Consider the following 20,819-nt stretch of genomic DNA (forward strand, 5'->3'; position numbering starts at 1 on the left):
AGAATCCTGAGCCTGCATCCAGGAACAAAATCTTTTCCATTTTCCTGCATAAGATTTTCTAGTGCTAGGACGCATGGCTTCTAAAATGACATCCATAACCTGCTTGGGTAGAATAGAAGAAATCAAAGGCCCTGGATTAACCAGGCCGCCAGGCTGAGAGTTCTGACATGAGAGTGTAGAACCTGACCCTGATGTTGGGACAGAAGGTTTGGAGACTGAGGTAAAACCCAAGGGGGCTCCCGACATAGGTTTTTTAGAGTTGGATACCAAAACTGCCGAGGCCAATTTGGAGCCAGCAAGATTGTCATCTTGGGCTTGTCCTGTTTTATCTTCAATAAGACCCGTGGAAGAAGAGGAAGAGGTGGAAAGGCATATCCGGAGAGGTTCCTCCAACTGAATGACAGGGCATCCACTTTCCAAGCTTTTCTGTGGAAAGTCCTGGTGCAAAAATTCTGTAGTTTATGATTGAGATGGGATGCAAAGAGGTCTATGTCAGGACATCCCCAGACTTCTGTTATCATCCTGAATATTTTGGTGTCCAGCATCCACTCGTGTGGGTCCGAAAGGTTTCTGCTCAGACTGTATGCCAGGAAGTTTTGTTTCCCTGGTAGAAACTGAGTTGAAGATCCAGATTGCAAGCTAGAGCTGTGTTCCGTAGATCCATGGCTAGTCTGCAAAGGGGGTAGGAATGAGATCCCCCTTGCTTGTTTATGTACCACATAACTGTGGTGTTGTCCGTCCGTATTAGTAGTTGTCCTGGTTGTAAGAGATTCCTGATGGTCAATAGAGCTTTCTGAATGGCTAACATTTCCTTTAAGATGATATGCAGGTGCTTCTGATCCTTTGTCCAAAGGCCCTGCGGACAATTGCCCTGAAAATGGGCTCCCCAAGCATAATCCGAGGTGTCCGTGGTTAAAATCTGAGTGGCAGGAGGCAGACAGAAGGGTTTCCCTTTGTTTAGAGCACATGCCCTGGACCACCAAAGAAATTCCTTTTGAAGGCAAGGAAGGACGAAGATCAGTATGTCCAAACTGTGGCAATGCTGAGACCATACACTTTTTAGGTACCACTGTATTTTCCTCATGTGTAGTCTTGCATATGGTATGAGAAGGATGCAGGAGGCCATGTAACCCAAAGCCTGCAGGAATTTCCTTGCAGATAGCTGAGTTAAAGTTGCCAAGGTTCTGAAAGTTGAAGCCAGCTGTAATTGTTTTTCCAGATGTCAGAAATGCTATCTGGGTTGTGGTGTTTAAAAGTGCACCCAGAAAAGTTATCTGTTGTGATGGGGTTAAATTTGACTTTTTTATGTTTACAGAGAATCCCAGGAACTTGAGAAGGTTCTGTACAAATTCTAGATGCTGGAGTAAGACATCCTTGCTGTCTGCCTGAATTAGACAATCATCCAGATAAGGGTAAATTTGTATTCCCTTGAGTCTGCAGTAAGCTACTATTGGAGCCAGGCATTTGGTGAAGATCCTGGGTGCAGTAGATAATCCAAAGGGCAGCGCAGAGAATTGAAAGTGCCTCGATCCGGCCTTAAACCTGAGGTATTTTCTGCGATCCTGCCTGATGGGAATGTGTAAATATGCCTCCTTTAAATCCAAAGTTACTATCCATGCATCTCTGGACAGCATTGGAAGTAGCTGCTGTAGAGTAAGCATCTTGAATTTTGGAATCTCTAGAAAGGTGTTCAAGACCGACAGATCCAGAATGGGTCTCCATGAGTTTTGCTTCCTTGGGACTAGAAAGAGCCTTGAGTAAAAACCTTTTCCCATCTCTGAAAGTGGAACCAGTTCTATGGCATTCATAGCCAAAAGAGCTTCCACCTGGTTTAAAGCCTCCGTCCATTGATGTTTTGGAAGGTCTGGCCATCAGCTTGGCCTTGGCAAGGTATGAAAATGGAATCTGTAACCCCTTAAAATCACATCCAAAACCCACTTGTCTTGGGTTATTTGAGTCCAATTTTGATAAAAAAGAGAGAGTTTTCCTCCAAGAGGGGCTTCCAGGCAAGAAATTCCTGTATCCCAACAGAGGGAGTCATTGAGTTTGTTTCCTTTGAGTTTGTGACCTGTCCTCTCCTCCCCTAGGGGTGGAAGCAGTCCACTGTCTTTGTCTATAAGAAGCTTGTGTTTGAGGCCTTCCTCTGGAGCGTCTGTATCTAGCCCTCTGAGGCCTGTCTGATGAGGGAAAGGACCAACTTTTTGAAGGCCAATTCCTGCTAAATCTAGGTGGCTGTACTTGTAAGAAATCTTTAACTGTTTGCATGGATTTCGCCTTATCCTCCATCTTTTTAATCACCTCTTCAGCTTTTGATCCAAACAAAACATTATGCTGAACAGGAGCATCCAATAATTTAGCCTTTACTTGTTCAGGCAAATTTTGTTCCTTTAGCCATGCATGCCTTCTAATAACTGTGCCAGAGGCCGCAGCCCTACAAGAAGCCTCCAAGGCATCAAATCCACAGTGTAAACCATGCTTCCCAACTTGTTCAGTGGCATGCAATAAGTCATGTAATTCCTTATCATCTGCACAGGCAGAAATGGAAGTAAGCTTTTGTTTTAAAACAGACAAGAGAAATTGCTGGTATTTAAACATATGAAACTGACAGTTTAAGGCCCTAATGGACAAAGTAGCAGAAGTGTACACCTTTTTGCCCCATCTCTCTAAGGATCGAGAATCCTTTTCAGTAGGAATGGGATTTTTGGCAGAAGCAGCCTTAACTCCCTTAGGACCCTGAGAAATGGTTTCAGGGTCAGCAGAAGGGTTCTTGTATAAAAACTGATGGGAATCAGGAACCCTGTAATATCTATCAGGCTTAACAGGGGCAGGAGGAAAAGAGTCAGGGGTTAAGTTAGCCTCCGAAAAGGCATCATCCACAATATCCAAAACAGGAGGAATAGCCAGGGGTCTATGTTGGGGAAGAAGAAGAAAATCCCTCAGTCTTTTCTTAGATTCTGAGTACTCCTGTCCTTCCCAATGGAAATGTTCCCTCATTTCATGCAAAGTTTCCCCAAAAGAGAAATCCTCAGGGGGAGAAGCTGAAGGAATGGATTCTTCAGCATCAGAATCCTCATAAGGAGAGAAAGAATATTCCTGATCAGAAGAAGAAACTGAAGAAACAGAAGCTTGATCAGAGGAATCATAATAAACATCCTGCCTTGGCCTTTTATCTGGAGGGGGATGTGAACCCCTAATCATAGTAAATAAATCCTCCGCCATCTTGAGTAACTGTTTATGTGACTTGGGAGCCGGTTCAGAGGAGGCCTGTGTTGTAGTCTTTGATTTAGAAGGAGTCTTTGCCTTTGTCTTTGGCTTTGCCTTTATTAGAAGCTGAGTAGGCCTGAAAACCCCTTCGGAAGCCGGTACCTGCACAGCGGCTCCAGACCCATCCGAAGGAGCATTGTCCGAAGGTCCTGCAACAGAAATATTTAAAGGCCTGGTTGGCTCCTCATGAGAGTCCGTTTTGGCCATCGGTTCTGAAATGGCCGACGACAGGGGCTGCAAAAGTGCCTCACTGATGATGGCCGAACCTGAAGCTGGCTCCGCTTGTGCGCTATCATCAGATTTGGACCTCGGAGGCCTGTCTTTGTCCTTGCGACGTTTGTGAACTCCGGTAGCCGGAACCGTATCCGATGACATTTTGTAGTTAAAGCGCCTACCGAAGTAATGAAAAGCAAAATCGTACCTTCGCTTAATTGTACGTTGATTGAATCTAGCACAAAACCGACAACTAGCTACATCGTGGTCAGGGCCTAAGCAAGGAATACAGTAAGAATGAAAATCCTTATGAGGTATTTGCTTCCCACATGAAATACAATTATTAACTTTTTCTGACATCGGAGTGGAGCAAGAAAAAAGTTTCCCCAACGGGGTACTTAGCTTTGAGTGGAGAAGAAAATCTTCGGACTGAAGTATATCAGAAAAATCGTCAGGAGTCAGCCGACCGGCACTGGCGAACTGCTATCACCGCACGGCAAGAAAGACTGGAGAAGATGGCGTCGGCTGTCAGCTTTATACTCCTGGCGCTCTGACGTCAGGGAGCATGGTTGAACAGCTGACGCTGGACCCAGACTTTGGGATTCTGGCCGACCGAGGGCTGTCTGCCGGCAGGGGAGAACCCTACAGTCATGACTGCAACAGTGAAACACAATGAACATCTAGTCTTATTCACAGTTTCATTTTTCTCATGTTTTACATGAGAACCCACACCTGTAGATCCCGAAATGTTATTACTGTCCATTGCTGTATTATCTGTGTTATCGTTATGGACAGTCACTGCAGCCTTAATAGCACCAATAACAGGTTGTTGTGTCAGTTCAATGTTGTTTCCATGATCTAAACCAACAGTCACTTGTGTCCTTTCATGGATAATATATGCTTTGTTAAGTTTATAAGGTAAAATGTCCCTTTTTAGTTTTGACTGTTTTCTGATAATAATAGAGGCTTGTTGTCTATCTGCTTTAGCCTCTAAACTGTTGTATAGTTCACAGAACTCCAAAAAACAGCCAAAACATTTAATACGATCATCCGTTTGTTTTATATTTTCTTTAACTTTGATGATTTCTTTTCCATAATGCACTATTAAAATGCACATCATGTTTAACCCAGTCTCGTATAAATCTATCAAAGTATTACACAAATCATCAACAGGCGTTACACAATTGGGAAATTTTGCAGTTCTTAAACCTTGTGGAATGCATTTACAAATAATGCATTCTTCTAAATATTGGATTTCCAAATCTAAAGTCACAAACTTCAATATGTATTTATCCATCTCATATATAGTTTTTTGCAATTGATAGAATCTAAATACGTGTTATTAGTTGACTGATTACTTACGTCTGTGACGATAGTAGTGTCAGCGACACTAGTGAATGGGTTATCTTTCTGTTTGAAAGCATATTCCAAAACATTAGTTTCAGTTAAATCCAAACATGGTGCATTATGTGCATTATGGAAAACATTAGTTTCAGTTGAACCCAAACATGGTGCATTAAGTGCATTACGGAAAATAAATCATCAAAGTTAAAGAAAATATAAAACAAATGGATGAGCATATACAATTTATAATGTATTTAAAAAGGAAGGGACTGAAGCATTAGGGATTTTAGTTAGAGGTATCTGTCATCATTAGGCTGACTGTTGTTTTAAAACTGCTAATTCAGCTTTTAATGATTAATTGTCAATTAGGTTTAATTGACTGCTATTTTAGTATTTAAAAAGGTTTTGTTTAAGTGTAAGCCATTAGTCTGAAGAAGTCTCCATTGCAGGAGACAAAAGCGCTTACTTTTGGCTTGTATTTTACTTGAAATACTGTCTTGAACTTGTGGATTAAATCTTGAATGCCATTTCCTGGTGCTGCCATTGTTTTTTTGCTGTTTTGGATACTGATTTGGTTAATAGCGTGCTGCTGTATTTCAAGAACATTAAGAATATGTTAGAGTTTGGGAATAACACTATAGGTACTACAGTAATGGAAGGACACACTAAAAAAGGTACATATGCATGCAAAAACTGTAAACAATGCAGATTTATTAACAATTCCTCCTTTGTAACTTTAAGTCACATAAACAAAACATTTTGAGCTAAAAACTATTTTACCTGTAACAGTGAATACATAGTCTACATTGCTACCTGTATGTCCTGCGAAGGTTATTATATTGGTAAAACCATATGTTGTTTGAAACGCAGGATATATGAACACAATCTAGCTATAAAAAAGAAAGATGTGTCTAATTCTTTAGCTAGACATGCAACTGCATGTTCTGAATTTAAAAAGTTCACATTTTTTGTCCTGGATAAGGTTGATAATGTGATTTTTGATGGTGATAATAATAACAAACTGGAATGCAAAGAAGCTTTTTGGCAGCTGTACCTCGGTGCAAACCATGCACCTGGGTTAAACGAATCTATTAATTTAAAATGCTTTTTATTATATAAATGAATGTCACTATATGATATTTTTACACAGAAACGTAATTATTTTTAGGGATTTTAGTTATTAACATTTGAGGTAATTTCCTGCTTCATGAGTGAAGGAATGTATAAAAAGGGAAGCCTGGGTAGATGTAATTGTTTCTGAGGAAGTTCACATCATTAAAAGTGGATGAAAGTACTAAAATTACTGTTCTAGAGTGGTCTTTGGAATTGTGGTACAACACTGGGACTGGTTTTCTTTTCAAATTTTGAGTTACAAAGTTTGTTCTATTTTGCAAAAAATGGCGATATATGTCCAATCTGCAGGAAAGTCTCCAGAAATAGATGGTATACCCATGGAAAGTTAGAAGCAAGGAGGGAAGAAAGTGTTAATGATCTGGATGATTTTGTTTAACAGTATTTTAAAAGGACGGCAAGTACTAATATCCTGGAAGAAAACTGTGGAGGCTGTAATCCCTAACGACAGTAATGACCAATCACACCCAGCTTCATATTTGATTTATATTTACAGCAACTGGCAAAGTAAATAAAGGACTCAGAAATTTCAGTGTAACTTGTATGGTAGTCAAGAAAAGCTGGCTTTGTTAGTAGACTATTATTTTGTAGCTGATAAAAACACAAAATAACAACTCAGTGTTGTGGAACATTCTGAGACAGTTTCAAGTCTTTTCAGGATATAAAATTAATGAAGACAAAACAAAGGCTATAGCTGTAAATTATGTATCCAGACATGAATTGCTTCAGCAATACCCATATTTATGGGGACATCATGAAATTAATTTAGAAGTATGGGTTAAAAGGATTCTGTTATGGCAGCTAATATATGTGGGAAGAGACTAAACAAAAGATAAAAATACTGCAAAAGTGGAAGCTTTTGTTTATGCATATGGATTGCAAGATACAAGCAGTGAAAACGTTTAAAATCCCTTCAGTTTTATATACAGGTCAGGCATATTTTTATCCACCAGAGGAGATACTGTGGATGGTAATTAATAAAGAGTTCCTAGGGAAATAATTCGGTTGGCCGTTTCTGTGACTTTGCTATTTTCAGCACTGTGGTGTAAAGTTATGAGTCGGGTTCAGGTAAGTGTGCAATTGTGTGGACGTGAGGGTTAGGGCATGGGTTAGGTGAGTTAGGGTTAGGGCACGTGTCAGGTAAGTGTGCGACTGTGTGGAAGTGAAGGTTAGGGCAGGGTAGGTGAGTTAGGGTTAGGGCGTGGGTGAAGTGAGTGTGCGATAGTGATGGACCTTAGGGTTAAGGTAAGTGGATAGAAATTAGTGTATGTACAGTTTAGTGTAGGGTTCGTTGTAGGATTTTAAGTGTGTGTGTGTGTGTGTGTGTGTGTGTGTGTGTGTGTGTGTGTGTGTGTGTGTGTGTGTGTGTGTGTGTATTGCTGTTTTTTTGGTGTGCTTGTGTTGTGTTTATGTGTTTCGGAACAGCAAATTTTTTCCATGGGAAAAAATTTGCTGTTCTGCATGTTCGATATTTTCAGCATTTGCTGAATAGGGGCTGATATTAGGACATTCAAAGTTTTAAAACTTTGATGTTCTAATATAGATCTTAATTTGACATCCTTAAGAGAAATGCTCCTGCAAAAGACCTTAGTAGTAAAAGTAAAATCATACTTTGGGTTACTAAATCAGTCAGGATAGCTATGCCAGAGTGTAATAAAGCCTGGAGACTTTATAAGCACAGAGGTTATGCCTGAGTCTTTGATCATAGCCAAGTTGCTATATGCTTGAGAAATAAGCATCAAGAAAATGACACTGAGAGTGGGGTGAAGTAAAGCATGAGAGAGAAATCTTGACATCCATTTCAACAACACATAACTATTTGTATGTGATCAGAGAGATCCTATCATTATTTTTTGTAGTACATGGTGCTTTCTGGAGGTTTACCTGCTCTGGTGCACTACTGTTTTTTTACTATATGGAGTTTTGTCTGCTCCAATCCACTACAACATAAGGAAATAAAAAAGAGGTTAAGAAGGAAACTGTAGAAACATAAAGAGTTTAAAACAGCATTGAAAGCTATAACACTAATCTACCTCACAGACAGCAGATAGAAATTGAGTGCATCTTTCTTGCTATGGCCTATTTCAAAGCTGCAACTGACATTTTTATTGGTCACTACAGCTTACTAATGGCTGCTCCCAGGGCATCTCCTCATTCACGGAGTCTTAAACCTCCTTGACATCCTTGGACTTACTCTAACCCAAGTTAAAGGCAGGAAAGGAGACTGAAGCATCCACAGGCACTATCACACTGCCAGCAAGGGATTCTTTTCTACTTAAACCCTATCTCATTCACTGCACATACTCATGGCACTCAAGGAGGTGGTGTACAAATGGCTTGCAGCATACCATGCACGCCTCCATGTGCAGCTCGCCCAAAACCTTGCCCACTTTGTTGACAGCACTCAACCCTACATGCTCATTCTCCAGTACAGATCAACCATGGAAGTGTGCTCAACTGAGTAACCCCCAAAGCCCCCCTCCCCCAGAAATGCATGCTCATCTTCCCTGCCTCACCATTAAGCACACAAGCTGCTAGTCAACCTCAGGTCACCTGGGCCATAGTAAGGGCTTAATCCACAGACAAGCAGCAGGCATTTCCTGTGTGGCCTTGGTCTGGCTCATTTATTCACAAATATTTAGTTTTTAGATCCGTGTGCGCTCACATCACTCTTTCACAGATATCTAACTATTTCTGCTAATTTACTGGGATGATTTTTGCAGCTTTGTGTAGTACACTTCAGAGATAGAAATAAGCTTGATGGTTTACATATATGCTTTACCTTACAGCAAACATACTATTATCATTAAATATCATTCTGCAACTCTGTTAACACTTCCTTTGAAAGATACTGTTCATAGTAATCCATCAGTCTCTTCCATAAAGTGAAAACTTGTTCCACATTGTAAGTTCAGATTCAACAAGAGGATTATGATATTGAGACTGATATCACACACACACACACACACACACACACACACACACACACACACACACACACACACACACACACTCGTGCATCACATATATATGGTATATATATATATATATATATATATATATATATATATATATATATGGTATTTAGTCATAACCCTCTTTATTGTGAATATTCCTAGTATGTTGCTCATCCCCTATACTTAGTTTTGCATGATTTATAAACAAACTGGTTACCAAATTACTTTAGCACATGCAACGAAATTCCACCCTATCAATTTAAATGTTAAACTTTTATTTAGCAGGCATTTATGATGCTACACATAACATTCCATGCCCAGTTTGTGTCCCTCAGTCTTCAGTTAAAAAGTATTTCAATCTTGTCACTTAAAACAGTCACTTTGACATGTGTGGTTATACATTTAACAAAAAGTAGTTACTGATAATCTTGTCTGGAAAGCTTTAAGTGCATTCACAAATGGCCTTCACTTTGACATTTAATTCCCTAAATAGTGATTTTAGAATGCTAATGGCACATAACATATACAATTGCGAGGCTGCATTAACACAGTATAACATATACAAAACAATTTTTTGAAACACAAACTAAAATCAAAAAGTCAGTGGTCAGTTTTGAAAAACATACCAAAATCTTCTGCTCCTTCTTTACTTTCAAAAAACATATTATTCATATCCAAGATCTTAACAGCAGAAAAATGTGGCAAAACTGAAGCTGAAAAAAAGAAGAGTTAAATTAAATCCTGCTCAAGACAAATTAATTTCCTTTATTCCTATAGATTACTGGCAAGAATAGCCTATCCTGTACAGATGTATATTAAGGGTAAAACCTGTCATGCTCATGACCAGGTGTCCTGTTTACAGAAACTATTTTCAATACAGTATTAATAAAGAGCATTAACAGATGTAATTTATGAAAGCAATGAAGAGAAACACAAGGAAAATGAATGCAATTACCATACACATTTTATATATATATATATATATATATATATATATATATATATATATATATATATATATATACATGCAATAGATATACACACACTATTTGTACCACCACAACACAACACATGCACACAGATACATGCAATAGATATTCACACAGCATATGTCCTACCCCAACACACATGTATATATAATTCACTTTCTTCTTTTACTGAGAATGTGAACTGATATATGGATGAATATTATACTCAATACTTTTCTTTTATAGTGCTACACTTGCCACCGCTGGGAGTATCAACTAACAATGTGCAAGTATTGCTTACATGTAGGCAAGTAGACTTGTTACGAAGGTCAAAACTTTTGGATATACCCAAGCCCCCCCGTACCACTTGATGTGGGGCTCCCAGAACTTAAATATACCAACTCCACTGTCACATTAACTAGGAGAAGGGGGAAATTTACCAGAAAAAGACATCACTGCTGGCAGAAGCTATGACAGTGACTTCCTATGAACGAACTCCGTGTGATGAGGGTGATCCTCAGGTAAGTGACGCTCAAGAGTTCAATCTTCACCTATCCATAGGTAAACTAACTCAGAATAATATTTTCTGCTTGGACTGTGCCCACTACATCAGCATGAACCCCCATGCCCTCAAAATCAAACAGCCACATTCAAGATTGACACACTTAATAGAAGGTGGCAGTTTTTCCAATGCAGTGTTAAAGTTCCAAGTCATGATTGTAAGTCTCAGCTGTCTGAATTCCAGTTGTGACTCAATACTAAAAGTGCCTAGCAGAATTAAAAATCTGCTTCTTATGGAGCGCAAATGCCCATAATCTCCCAATGAGTCTTTGCCCCCTCCTCAAGCTCCTAATTGATATAATAAACACAACGACTGGCGCATCTCAGTAGAAAGAGAATTTCCCCCTCCAGTGCCTTTACTGAACAGATAGCATTTTCAAAGTCATCAATGATTGCAAATCTGACAGCACAGCAGCATACACTAACATTTTCTGTTTCAGAATGAACAAGCTCTGTGTTGATGAAACTGTATGTTTTGCATCAGGATCATCAAAGCAAGACTCTCTGATGATTTTTTTCATTTTACAACGCTATTCCTTTTTGTGACATTCTTATATAATTGTTCATGAATTCTGATTCCTCAGTAAATAATGAAAACTTTATTTAATATTTATGTCATGGCTGAACTTTGGTGACAAAATACTATTGTATTCCTCTACTCTCAAGTGAAATATAATCAAACATTTGTTTTACATACCCTACTCTCGAATGTTTATGAGTGTGGTTATCTGTAATAATATAGTATTTGAAGGCTCTAGAGGTGGTCACCAAAATAAGTTTTGTTCATATTTTCATGATATTAACATTTTATTTACATACCAAGTGCATTCATATGTATTAACACAGAAGAAATTGGCCACCTAAATCACCTTTTATTCAAATACAAGTAAAACAATCTAGCACCTTGGCTTTATGCCTTAAATGTTTAACTTGCCAAAACATACATCATATCACATATTATCCCATTAGTTAAGGGCAAACCAATCAGTAACTGCATTCATATGTGTTTACTGATGGGATGTGTTGAATGCTTGTGTGCCTGATTTTGTGTGTGTGTGCATGTGCAAGCATGTATATATGGATGTATAAAACATAAGTCGGATCAGTCTTCAGAAGTATATCTAATCCCATCAATTCCCTGTCTCAATGAATCATTAAAATGGTTAGTAACATAGGTTTTGTTGGACTTTGGGAGATGTTCAATTCACACATTCAGTGTTTCACCCATTTCAGTACTTCAGTAGAATGGGAATTTATACTAATGAGTATTAGTAAGTATACTGGGAGATACCATTCACTTTATTTATTTAAATAAATACTTTTTAAGATCATAAAAAAATATTGATAGGATTGGCAAGCATGAGAAAATGGACTGTAGAGGTTTATTCACATCTGTGCAGATACATATTTTGATGTAAGTCTCTGAATTAAGACTGGAGGAAAGGCTGATGACTTTTCAGACATAGAAGCAGTCCCTTCCTGACATGAAGTAGAAAGAAACAAAATGTGCCCACTAGTTGCAGAAAGTTGATGGTGCAGTGGTTAGCATTGTCACCTCACAGCAAGAGGTTCTCCAGTTCGATGCTCGGCTGGGGTGCCTTCTGTGCGGAGTCTGCATGTCCTCCCTGTGGTTGCATAGGTTTCCTCCAGGTGCTCCAGTTTCCTCCCACATCCCAAAGACATGCTGCAGGTGGATTGGACACTCTAAATTGGCCCTAGGTGAGAGTGCATGTGTTTGTGCCTTCTGTGGAAGGTTGGGCGCCGGGCTGGCAACTCAACACTGTAAAACTACACTGCCAATCATGAGCAGACAGGTGATCCGCTGTGGCGACCCCTAACAGGGAAAAGCTGAAAGAAGAAGAAGTTGCAGAAAGTTGATAATATTCATTTCACAGACAGAATAAAGAAAAAAGGTAAGAGGAACTCTTAGGCCATGTAGCAGTAAGTACACCAATCAAAAACTGTGAAGATTTGAACCCTTCCTGTGCTTGTTTAAGTACAATATTCTGTTTTTTATGGCTTTTAGATCCTTCAGACTACTCAGAAGCTGTAGTGGCTCTTGGTTTTGGCTTCTGTGCTGTAACTTCTCCCAGTGAACGTAACGCCGCCTGAAAATCTTATTTAATTTTTTTTTTCATTTAAAAAACATAAACAGTAAACTTTCCCATGTTGAGAAACTTAAACTCATTACCTGCTGATGTAAATAGGCTTACTTAACTAGGCTATTTACTAAAATAGGCAGACAAGGGGGCAACTGCCCCCAGTACAAACTGTTAGTGAGTAGAATCGGCAGCTGTCATTGGTGCATGGGTGCAGTACCAGAGGTGATTTATGAAGCTGTGAGAATATTGTGGCTTACATGTTCATAAGTGTATATTAGGAATGCATTCAAGGAGAACATTTAAGTTCCTAGCCCCCCCAAACCACCTTACTAACGTGCACTACTAACCCTCTCCCTGCTCCTAATGCCTAATCCAGCACCTTACCTTCTAAAGAACGTTTTTCCTAACAGTAACATTACATAAGACAGGCACAGTCACTAAACACACAAACACATGTGCAGATAATTAAATCTAACCCCACCCCCTTACCTAAATCCTACTTAAACCTTAATGCAAAATACTCATAGATATACACCCATACATACATACATACATACACACACACACACACACACACACACACACACACACACACACACACACACACACACACACACACTCACACCAAAATATATCCTTGTACCTAATCCTTACACTAACCCTAACCCACCAATACATGCACACATACTCCTACCCAATAAATTCATCAGCTTACTTATTTTGGCAAAAAAAATAAAAAATAAAACAGAAAACTGAACATTTAGTTCAAATAAATGAGCATTCAGCCAAAAGGACTGCTGTCAAGGATGGAATTTTTTTAAGTGTGTGTGTGTGTGTGTGTGTGTGTGTGTAAGCACATGTGTGTGCATGCAGATGTGTAGATGCCTTTGCAACTGCATTGTATGGGTTAGTAGGGAGAACATTAGTGCAGCTGCTGAGCTGCTAACTTGATGTTGCTTCATGTGACTTTACTATGTCTCGGAACTGTATCTTTTGGGCATTACAGTGTTGCCCACATAATGCTAGCGTAGAATAGTTTTGTATTTATTTTTTTAAAGTATATGGATTATTTTTTTTTCAGGCAGTCAGCTTGTTACTTCTGCATGTAGGAAGAAGGTAAGTTTTTAAAGTATGTGCATATATGTATGTGCATGTGCGTGTGTGAGTGTGCGCACTTGCATGAGCACATGTGTGTGTGTGTGTGTGTGTGTGTGTGTGTGTGTGTGTGTGTGTGTGTGTGTGTGTGCGTGTGTGTGTGTGTGTAGAGGTTACTAAACATGGAAGTTGGCAGCACACAGGTAATTGTGCTTTCTTTCCTTCCTTCTTGCAGAAGGGATGGACAAGTTTTTTTTTTTTTTTCACTTATTACTAACAAATTCCCCCCACAAAAAAGCATTGAGAAACTAATGTCATGATGACTCCTTCATAGATGGCCACTTAGTTCACCTGTATTTAAGGGCAATCAGACCTGCCCACAACATTAGGCTGTGTAGATGTGAGCACTTTGTAGTTTTGATAATCCAGACTCAACTGTTTTAGGTACATTTTTTGTACCTATGCCAGGGTGTAAAATTTAGTTTGCAATTGCTCTGTGAGATCTGAAGTCCAGGTATGGATACAGCAGTGCAAATATAGTTGGGACCAGAGTAGTAAGACATTGTGACTGTTTAGTTTGTACTTTTACCATCATATCGTATATGCTTTATATGTATTATTCTTTTTGCGTTTCCATTAACAGCAGATCTTTTTTCTTCCCAGGATTATAATTCCAAGATGGACCTTGCCAGCTAGCAAAGTAGATAGATAGATAGATAGATAGATAGATAGATAGATAGATAGACAGACAGACAGATAGACAGACAGGCAGTCAGGCAGACAGACAGACAGACAGACAGACAGATAGATAGACAGACAGATAGATAGATAGATAGATAGATAGATAGATAGATAGATAGATAGATAGATAGATAGACAGACAGATAGACAGATAGATAGATAGACAGACAGATAGACAGATAGATAGATAGACAGACAGATAGATAGATAGATAGATAGATAGATAGATAGATAGATAGATAGATAGATAGACAGACAGACAGATAGATAGATAGATAGATAGATAGATAGATAGATATACAGACAGATAGATAGACAGAAATAGAGATAGACAGTCAACTGCGTACATGCATACATATATGCATATCAACAAACATACCTACATGCAGATTCTTTACATGCACAACATACTATGAAGTTGAGTTGCAACTGATCTTTATAGTTACTTGTTTGGGACAAATGCTATGACAATATGATTATCTTCTTAAAAGCATCTATTTTCGCATGGTGCACCTTCAGAATTAATGCCTCCTGCATTGTATGACCCACATGGTTGAAAGGTGGCTACACTATTTTCCTTTTTTGTATCATGTTTGCATTTTGGGGCACATCTTTTAAATGCTGGAGAAACTCATTTAGTCCCATTGTAAACTATTAATGAACAGCACTCTGTATGGTACTCGTACATCAATGAGCTATTCTAATTGGCAGCTTTATTTATTGCTAAAGCTTAAACCAGATATGTAAAGTAATGCTTATCATAACATTTTAATAAACAGTGGTAATACAAATGTAGACTCTTACCAAAAGCACAAGTATCGGCATCTGACAAGCACTGTATTTGAAAGACAATTTCTTGCAGAGACTTGCAGACTGTTAATGCAGTCAAGAGATCCTTAAAAGCTGGAAATATATGGCATTTCAGATGAAAAACAGCAAGCTTCGGAAAGTGCTGGACAAACCAAGCTGGAAAATGAAAATAAATAAATAAATTAATTAATTAATTATAGCTAATGCTCTAAGCCTGCACCTTGATCTGATAGTCTCCATCATTTCCTCTCTACTGCAATACTGCAATGTTCACACATATATTAATATTCTATGTCATCAATTGCACTCATGTTTGTCTTGTATATTTAAAATCATGTTATTACTCACTGTAACCTAGTATTTGTATAACTTGTATACTATGTATTTTATTGTATCACCTTTCTGTAATTTAGTATTCTGCACCATGGATGTTTGATGTATAACTTGTATACTATGTATTTTATTGTATCACCTATCTGTAATTTAGTATTTTCTGTCAACGCTGCTTGATTTTGTATTGATTCTATATCTTTATCATGCTTGCTTGTTTGTTTGTTTTTGGAGCTTTTCTCCCCAGGCCTCTACTGAAAATAGGCTCACTCTGGCCCAGTAGACCTCCCAGTAAACAAATGCAAATAAAATAATAAATAAAATAAAATAATCACTGAACTATGTATGTATATATGTATGTATGTATTTATTTATTTAATATAGTCTAACATTGTATTCTGCTGTCTAATGAAATTATTTGAACATGAATACCACATATAAGAAACTTAAGACACTAGCCTTGCAAAATCTTGCACCAAACGTCTGTGAAGTATTATAATATAAAAGAGATGCATTCTTATACACATACAAGTGTGAAAGATCTGATATATTCCATGGTCTTTCCTTGGTCCATAATCCTTGCTACCTAGGCAAACAGCTGCACACCCAGGCAAGCAGCCTGCTGGTTCTTAATACTGAACCTCAGAGAAGAATCTGATTTCAAAAAGATACCAGTCCAGGTGTGTGAACACCAGATACGTGCATGTGACCCTGAGCACCCATAATCAGTCTTCTAGTGGTTTATATTTACTAAGCCCATCACAGTGGTGTCAGCATAGTAAACTTGCTGTACAGATTCTCTTCATAAGCATTATCACTCTTATCCTGTGACTAGCTGTAATTAATTTACTTTTCCTGGGTTGAGCATGGAAATGGTCAGATCAGCTTTCTACACAGGTTAACAAATGTTGTCTTGTGACTCAACATATTGTATTTCCTATGATCCCATGATCCTATCAAAACTATCCCAGTACTTTATTCACCACAAACGTCATACATGGATTGTTTACTTCAAAGCACATTACTTAAACCAAAACCGATTACATCTGTGTGGTATATTGAAGATTTACCTACCATTGGTGTCGTTTAATCATGAGGGCGAAGCCTGAGTGATTAAGCAAAGTCAACCATGGGTAAATCTTCATTATACAATGACCCCTCATTAATATTCCAAAATGTGCACGCTGATTGGCCAGGGTGCCCGTTGTAAATCCCACAATATACCAACGGAAAAAGGTCCGGTCGCCCAGACATTTTTCCATTGGTATAAAGTGTCCAAAACCTTTTTTTAATAAAGAAAAAAAAAAGAAAAAAACAGAGCAATGGAGACTTTCTTTTCTCAGTTGCTTCCATTTAAAAGTATTGATGTACTGGGTATGCATAGGAACTCAAGTCCCATATGCATGCGCAGTACAGCAACACAAGGACGCAGTATACCACCACCAGAGGAAGAACTTTAATGCACCATTATACAAAGACATTATTACGAAAATTAAATATTTTTTTTCTTAAATAATGTCATTGTATAATAGCAATAACTGACTCTGTGGTTGTGGTATATTGAAATTTACCCATGGTTGGCTTTATTTAATCACTCGCGCTTCGCCCTTGTGATTAAACCATGCCAACCATGGGTAAATTTTCAATATATCACACCACGTCGTCGGTTATTGGTTAAATATTCCACACCACAGAGTCAGTTATTGCTATTATACAATGACATTATTTAAGAAACAAAAAACTTACTTTTCTTAAATAATGTCTTTGTATAATGCCTTAGAGTGTTGCCCTACTGCCTTTTTCCGGTATCCTGGGGCTTTGTCTAATGTACTGGGTATGCTTAAGGGACTTGTATTCCCACACTTACATAGTACATCAGTGCTGTGCAAAGGAAGCAACGGAGAAAAGAAGGCCTCTGTTGCTCCTTTGTTTTTCTTTTTTTAATTAAAAAAAGTTTCAGACAGTTTAGAGGCAGGAGAGAGGCACAATGGAGAAAATACAAGGAAAAGCAGGTATGTTTCTTTAGTTGTGAATAACGTACCTAATTATCCTAGTATTTTCTCCGTCCTGCCTCTGTGGTATGTCTGAAGTCCAAATTTCAGATTTTTTTTTTATTTTTGTTTAAAAAAAAGTAAAAATTCTGGTATATACCAATGGAAAAAAGTCCGGATGACCAGACCTTTTTCCATTGGTATATGCTAGGATTTACAATGGCACACTGATTGGGCTGACCAATCAGCATGCTCATTTTGAAATATTAATGGCCAGTCATTGTATAATTTCTAATTATTAACATTAAAATTCACTTACCATTTGTTTGCCAAGTTTTCTAACTTTATCTGACCTTTTTTTTAGAAACATTTCTTGTCATGTGTTCATGAACCCATACTTTATACATTTCCAAGTATAATGAAGCTGATTACATGTATTAAAATGTGAAACATAACACTATAAAGGTGGACAAATAAAAGAAATGTTTTAATAAGTCAAGTGATTTTGTTGAAAGTATGACAGGACTTCTCATCAGAACATGAAAAACGTGTTACAAAATCACTGAACTTTTAAAGGTATATGTAGTCAGATGATATCACATCATCAAACACAGTCAAGATCATAATAAAAAAAATCAGAATCAAGTATAAAATATTAAAGCAGTCAAGGAACATCATTGAAGCATATTAAATGAACCATAAAACACACAAAAACTGTGTTTGCTTATATCACGATATGTTACAAAACCACTGAATTTTAACCACAAAGAAAACTACATAATATATTACATGATCAACAGAAAAACAATCACGTCTAAATATAGTCCAGAAACATAATTTAAGCATTGTAAACTACATGTAAAATACAAAAATCATTTATATTTTCTTAAAGTTCAGACTTTTAAAACATTTTATTTAATATAGTCATTTAATCCTGATAGTTATCAGCATGGCAAAAAATCTGCCACCTATTTACTGTCATTTATTTATTATTTATTTATTTGTGTTTTTTTACCGGGAAAGTATGACTGGGCTTAATATAGCCCATTTTCAGTGGAGGCCAGGGGAGATAAGCTCCACAGAGTACAATCTAGCAACATAAAGTATCAAATACATAATGTGTACAGTACAAAGTTCATATATCACACGAGAACATATTATAGATAAAACTTAGTTTAGGTACATAACATAGGAAAGCACTGGAACAAAAAGATAGAAAGTTAAAGGCTAAGAAGGTGTTAGGATGATGAGATATATACAAAAGAAAATATGTGGGCAGTCGATTAAAAGGAGGAGGAGAAAGAGTATAGGGTAGGGTATAAATTATGTGAGGAATAAGCAGGAGTAGGGAGATAATGGTATGTGGTAAGAGAAACCCTAACATTTAGAGCAAGTTAGCCAGGGTTGGTGCAGGAACAAATCCAATTGTTATTTAGATGTTCTCTCAGCAGTTGTTTGAACTTAGTAGGTTTACTAGTGTTTATTATATCCTGAGGTATTTAAAGTCTGCTTATGAAACTTTATTTTATAAAATTCATAGAATCATGGCAAATCACAAAGAAAACAAACTTTCTACAACTCAAACAAACTTCACTATGTTTGAAAAGAATATTATTGGTGGAGGTATGTCTTGGATGGCAAGCTGAAAACAGCAGAGTTCTTGAACTCTGCAGTCTTCATTTTTTCCTTACCTGATTTTTTTATTTAATTTCACTGACAAAGACCTGAAACTACTAAAATCAGATACTGGAAGTTGTAACCTAGAAGGTGGTATAATTGTAAGCTACATTTTTCATATTTTCCTGTCAAACTTTCAAATAAAAGGGACAACTACAACTTCTGTATCCAGTGAAAACAGCCATCCAAGATCTATTATTGTAAGATTTATTTCCACTCAAGACAAAGACCTTGTTTTAAGAACTGCCTGGTCCCTTGCTCCATTAAAAATTGATGACCAAACTATCAGGTTTGACAATGACTTTTCACCCCTTGTATTGCCCAAAAGAAGAGCATGTGTCCCTCTAATAAAGTCATTAAAAAAGGAAGGAATCAAAGCACAACTCATATTCCCAGCAATAATAAGACTATCCCTGTGAGAAGGAAATAAAACTTTTGACTCTCTCAAAGAAGCATCCACATTTGTCCCAAAAATGAACCTTTTAAGTCAACCTGAGTCCATGGATTTTTCAATGAACTTAAAAAAAAGACAAACTTCAAAAAATGAGAGGACTATTAAAGAAAAAAAGAAACCCAGAGACAAATGATTATACATGACTTCACATTTCATGCAAGTTTTTGTTTTCTCCCTTCTAAATAATGTGGAATCATACACAGAATGTAATGTAACTTTTTTCTCTCCTATTATCTTTCGCACAACAATGTTAACTTTATAAATATATATTACTCAAAATTAAGTAAATCAAAATCTTATCCAACTGCAAACTACTATTTTATACTTTTATCTCTTTATATACATAGCATAACAGTAGTAAAATGGTATAAAATCACTTACTCATTTCATATATTTATATAGATTTCTTGGTACTTACGTATTATCGCAACCACTTTCAAACAGCTGGATAATACGTAACTGCCGATAGCAATTCAGGGTAGTTTATGCCTGACTGGATAATATTTGGCTTTGTGAAAGAATTACCAGGCAATGGTGACTGGCTATGCTGGGGCCAGCCTGGGAGAACATTTGCAGTGGTTTTGTTGTTAATACTTAGTTTCTCCAACATTTTGGTTTCTCCTTCTTTTGCAAATTATGCACCGATGTACTAGTAACGTGAGGTATTTTGTAACAGAATGCACTGTTTTTCCATATTGTTAATTGTTAGTGAAATAAGTTGTCCTTCAGAAGGGTAATTTGCTGACTTTAGCAAAATGCCAGCCAACAAGAATGTGTTGAACAGAACGGTCAGCTCTCTCCCATAAATAAGATAAACTAAAAAGTGAAAATGACCCCCCACAATTACTTCTGAAGAAAGTCCAACGAAGAACATTTGAACAGAGTACAGGTACACTTGTACAGGTTGCGAAATCAGACCCAAATCCGTTGCACTTTCTATAGGGCATCATATTAAAGATTGCAGTCTGGTTCATTCATTCTTAGTGAAGGAGCGGTTACTTTTGGAGTACACGCATGGATTTGGGAGAGTTTTCCTGTAATACAGCACAGGGTCAAAGACTGCCCTGTGACCCCCCCCCCACACACACACACACACCACACACACACACTTCGAATGATTTGGCTCCTTATTTAACGGAACTCAATCTGCTAGTCAAGAAGTGGGGAGAAAGCCTAAAATT

General features: G+C 37.6%; 1 protein-coding gene across 1 annotated transcript in view; it reads right to left on the minus strand.

Annotated features, from left to right (window-relative positions):
• LOC122795935 (baculoviral IAP repeat-containing protein 1f-like) overlaps window positions 1-20,248 on the minus strand; it is a 179,938-nt gene extending 159,690 nt beyond the window's left edge. The window contains exons 1-3 of the mRNA XM_044064417.1: window positions 20,164-20,248; window positions 15,181-15,342; window positions 9,536-9,622 (exon numbers count right to left, since the gene is read on the minus strand). Of these exons, the coding sequence (XP_043920352.1) occupies window positions 9,536-9,622; window positions 15,181-15,342; window positions 20,164-20,248 (334 nt within the window). The remainder of the gene's footprint in view (window positions 1-9,535; window positions 9,623-15,180; window positions 15,343-20,163) is intronic.
• Window positions 20,249-20,819: the final 571 nt, after the last annotated feature.

Source organism: Protopterus annectens, chromosome 2.part2 (assembly GCF_019279795.1).
Source record: "Protopterus annectens isolate FY-2018-M chromosome 2.part2, PAN1.0, whole genome shotgun sequence".
Taxonomy (NCBI): Eukaryota; Metazoa; Chordata; order Ceratodontiformes; family Protopteridae; genus Protopterus; species Protopterus annectens.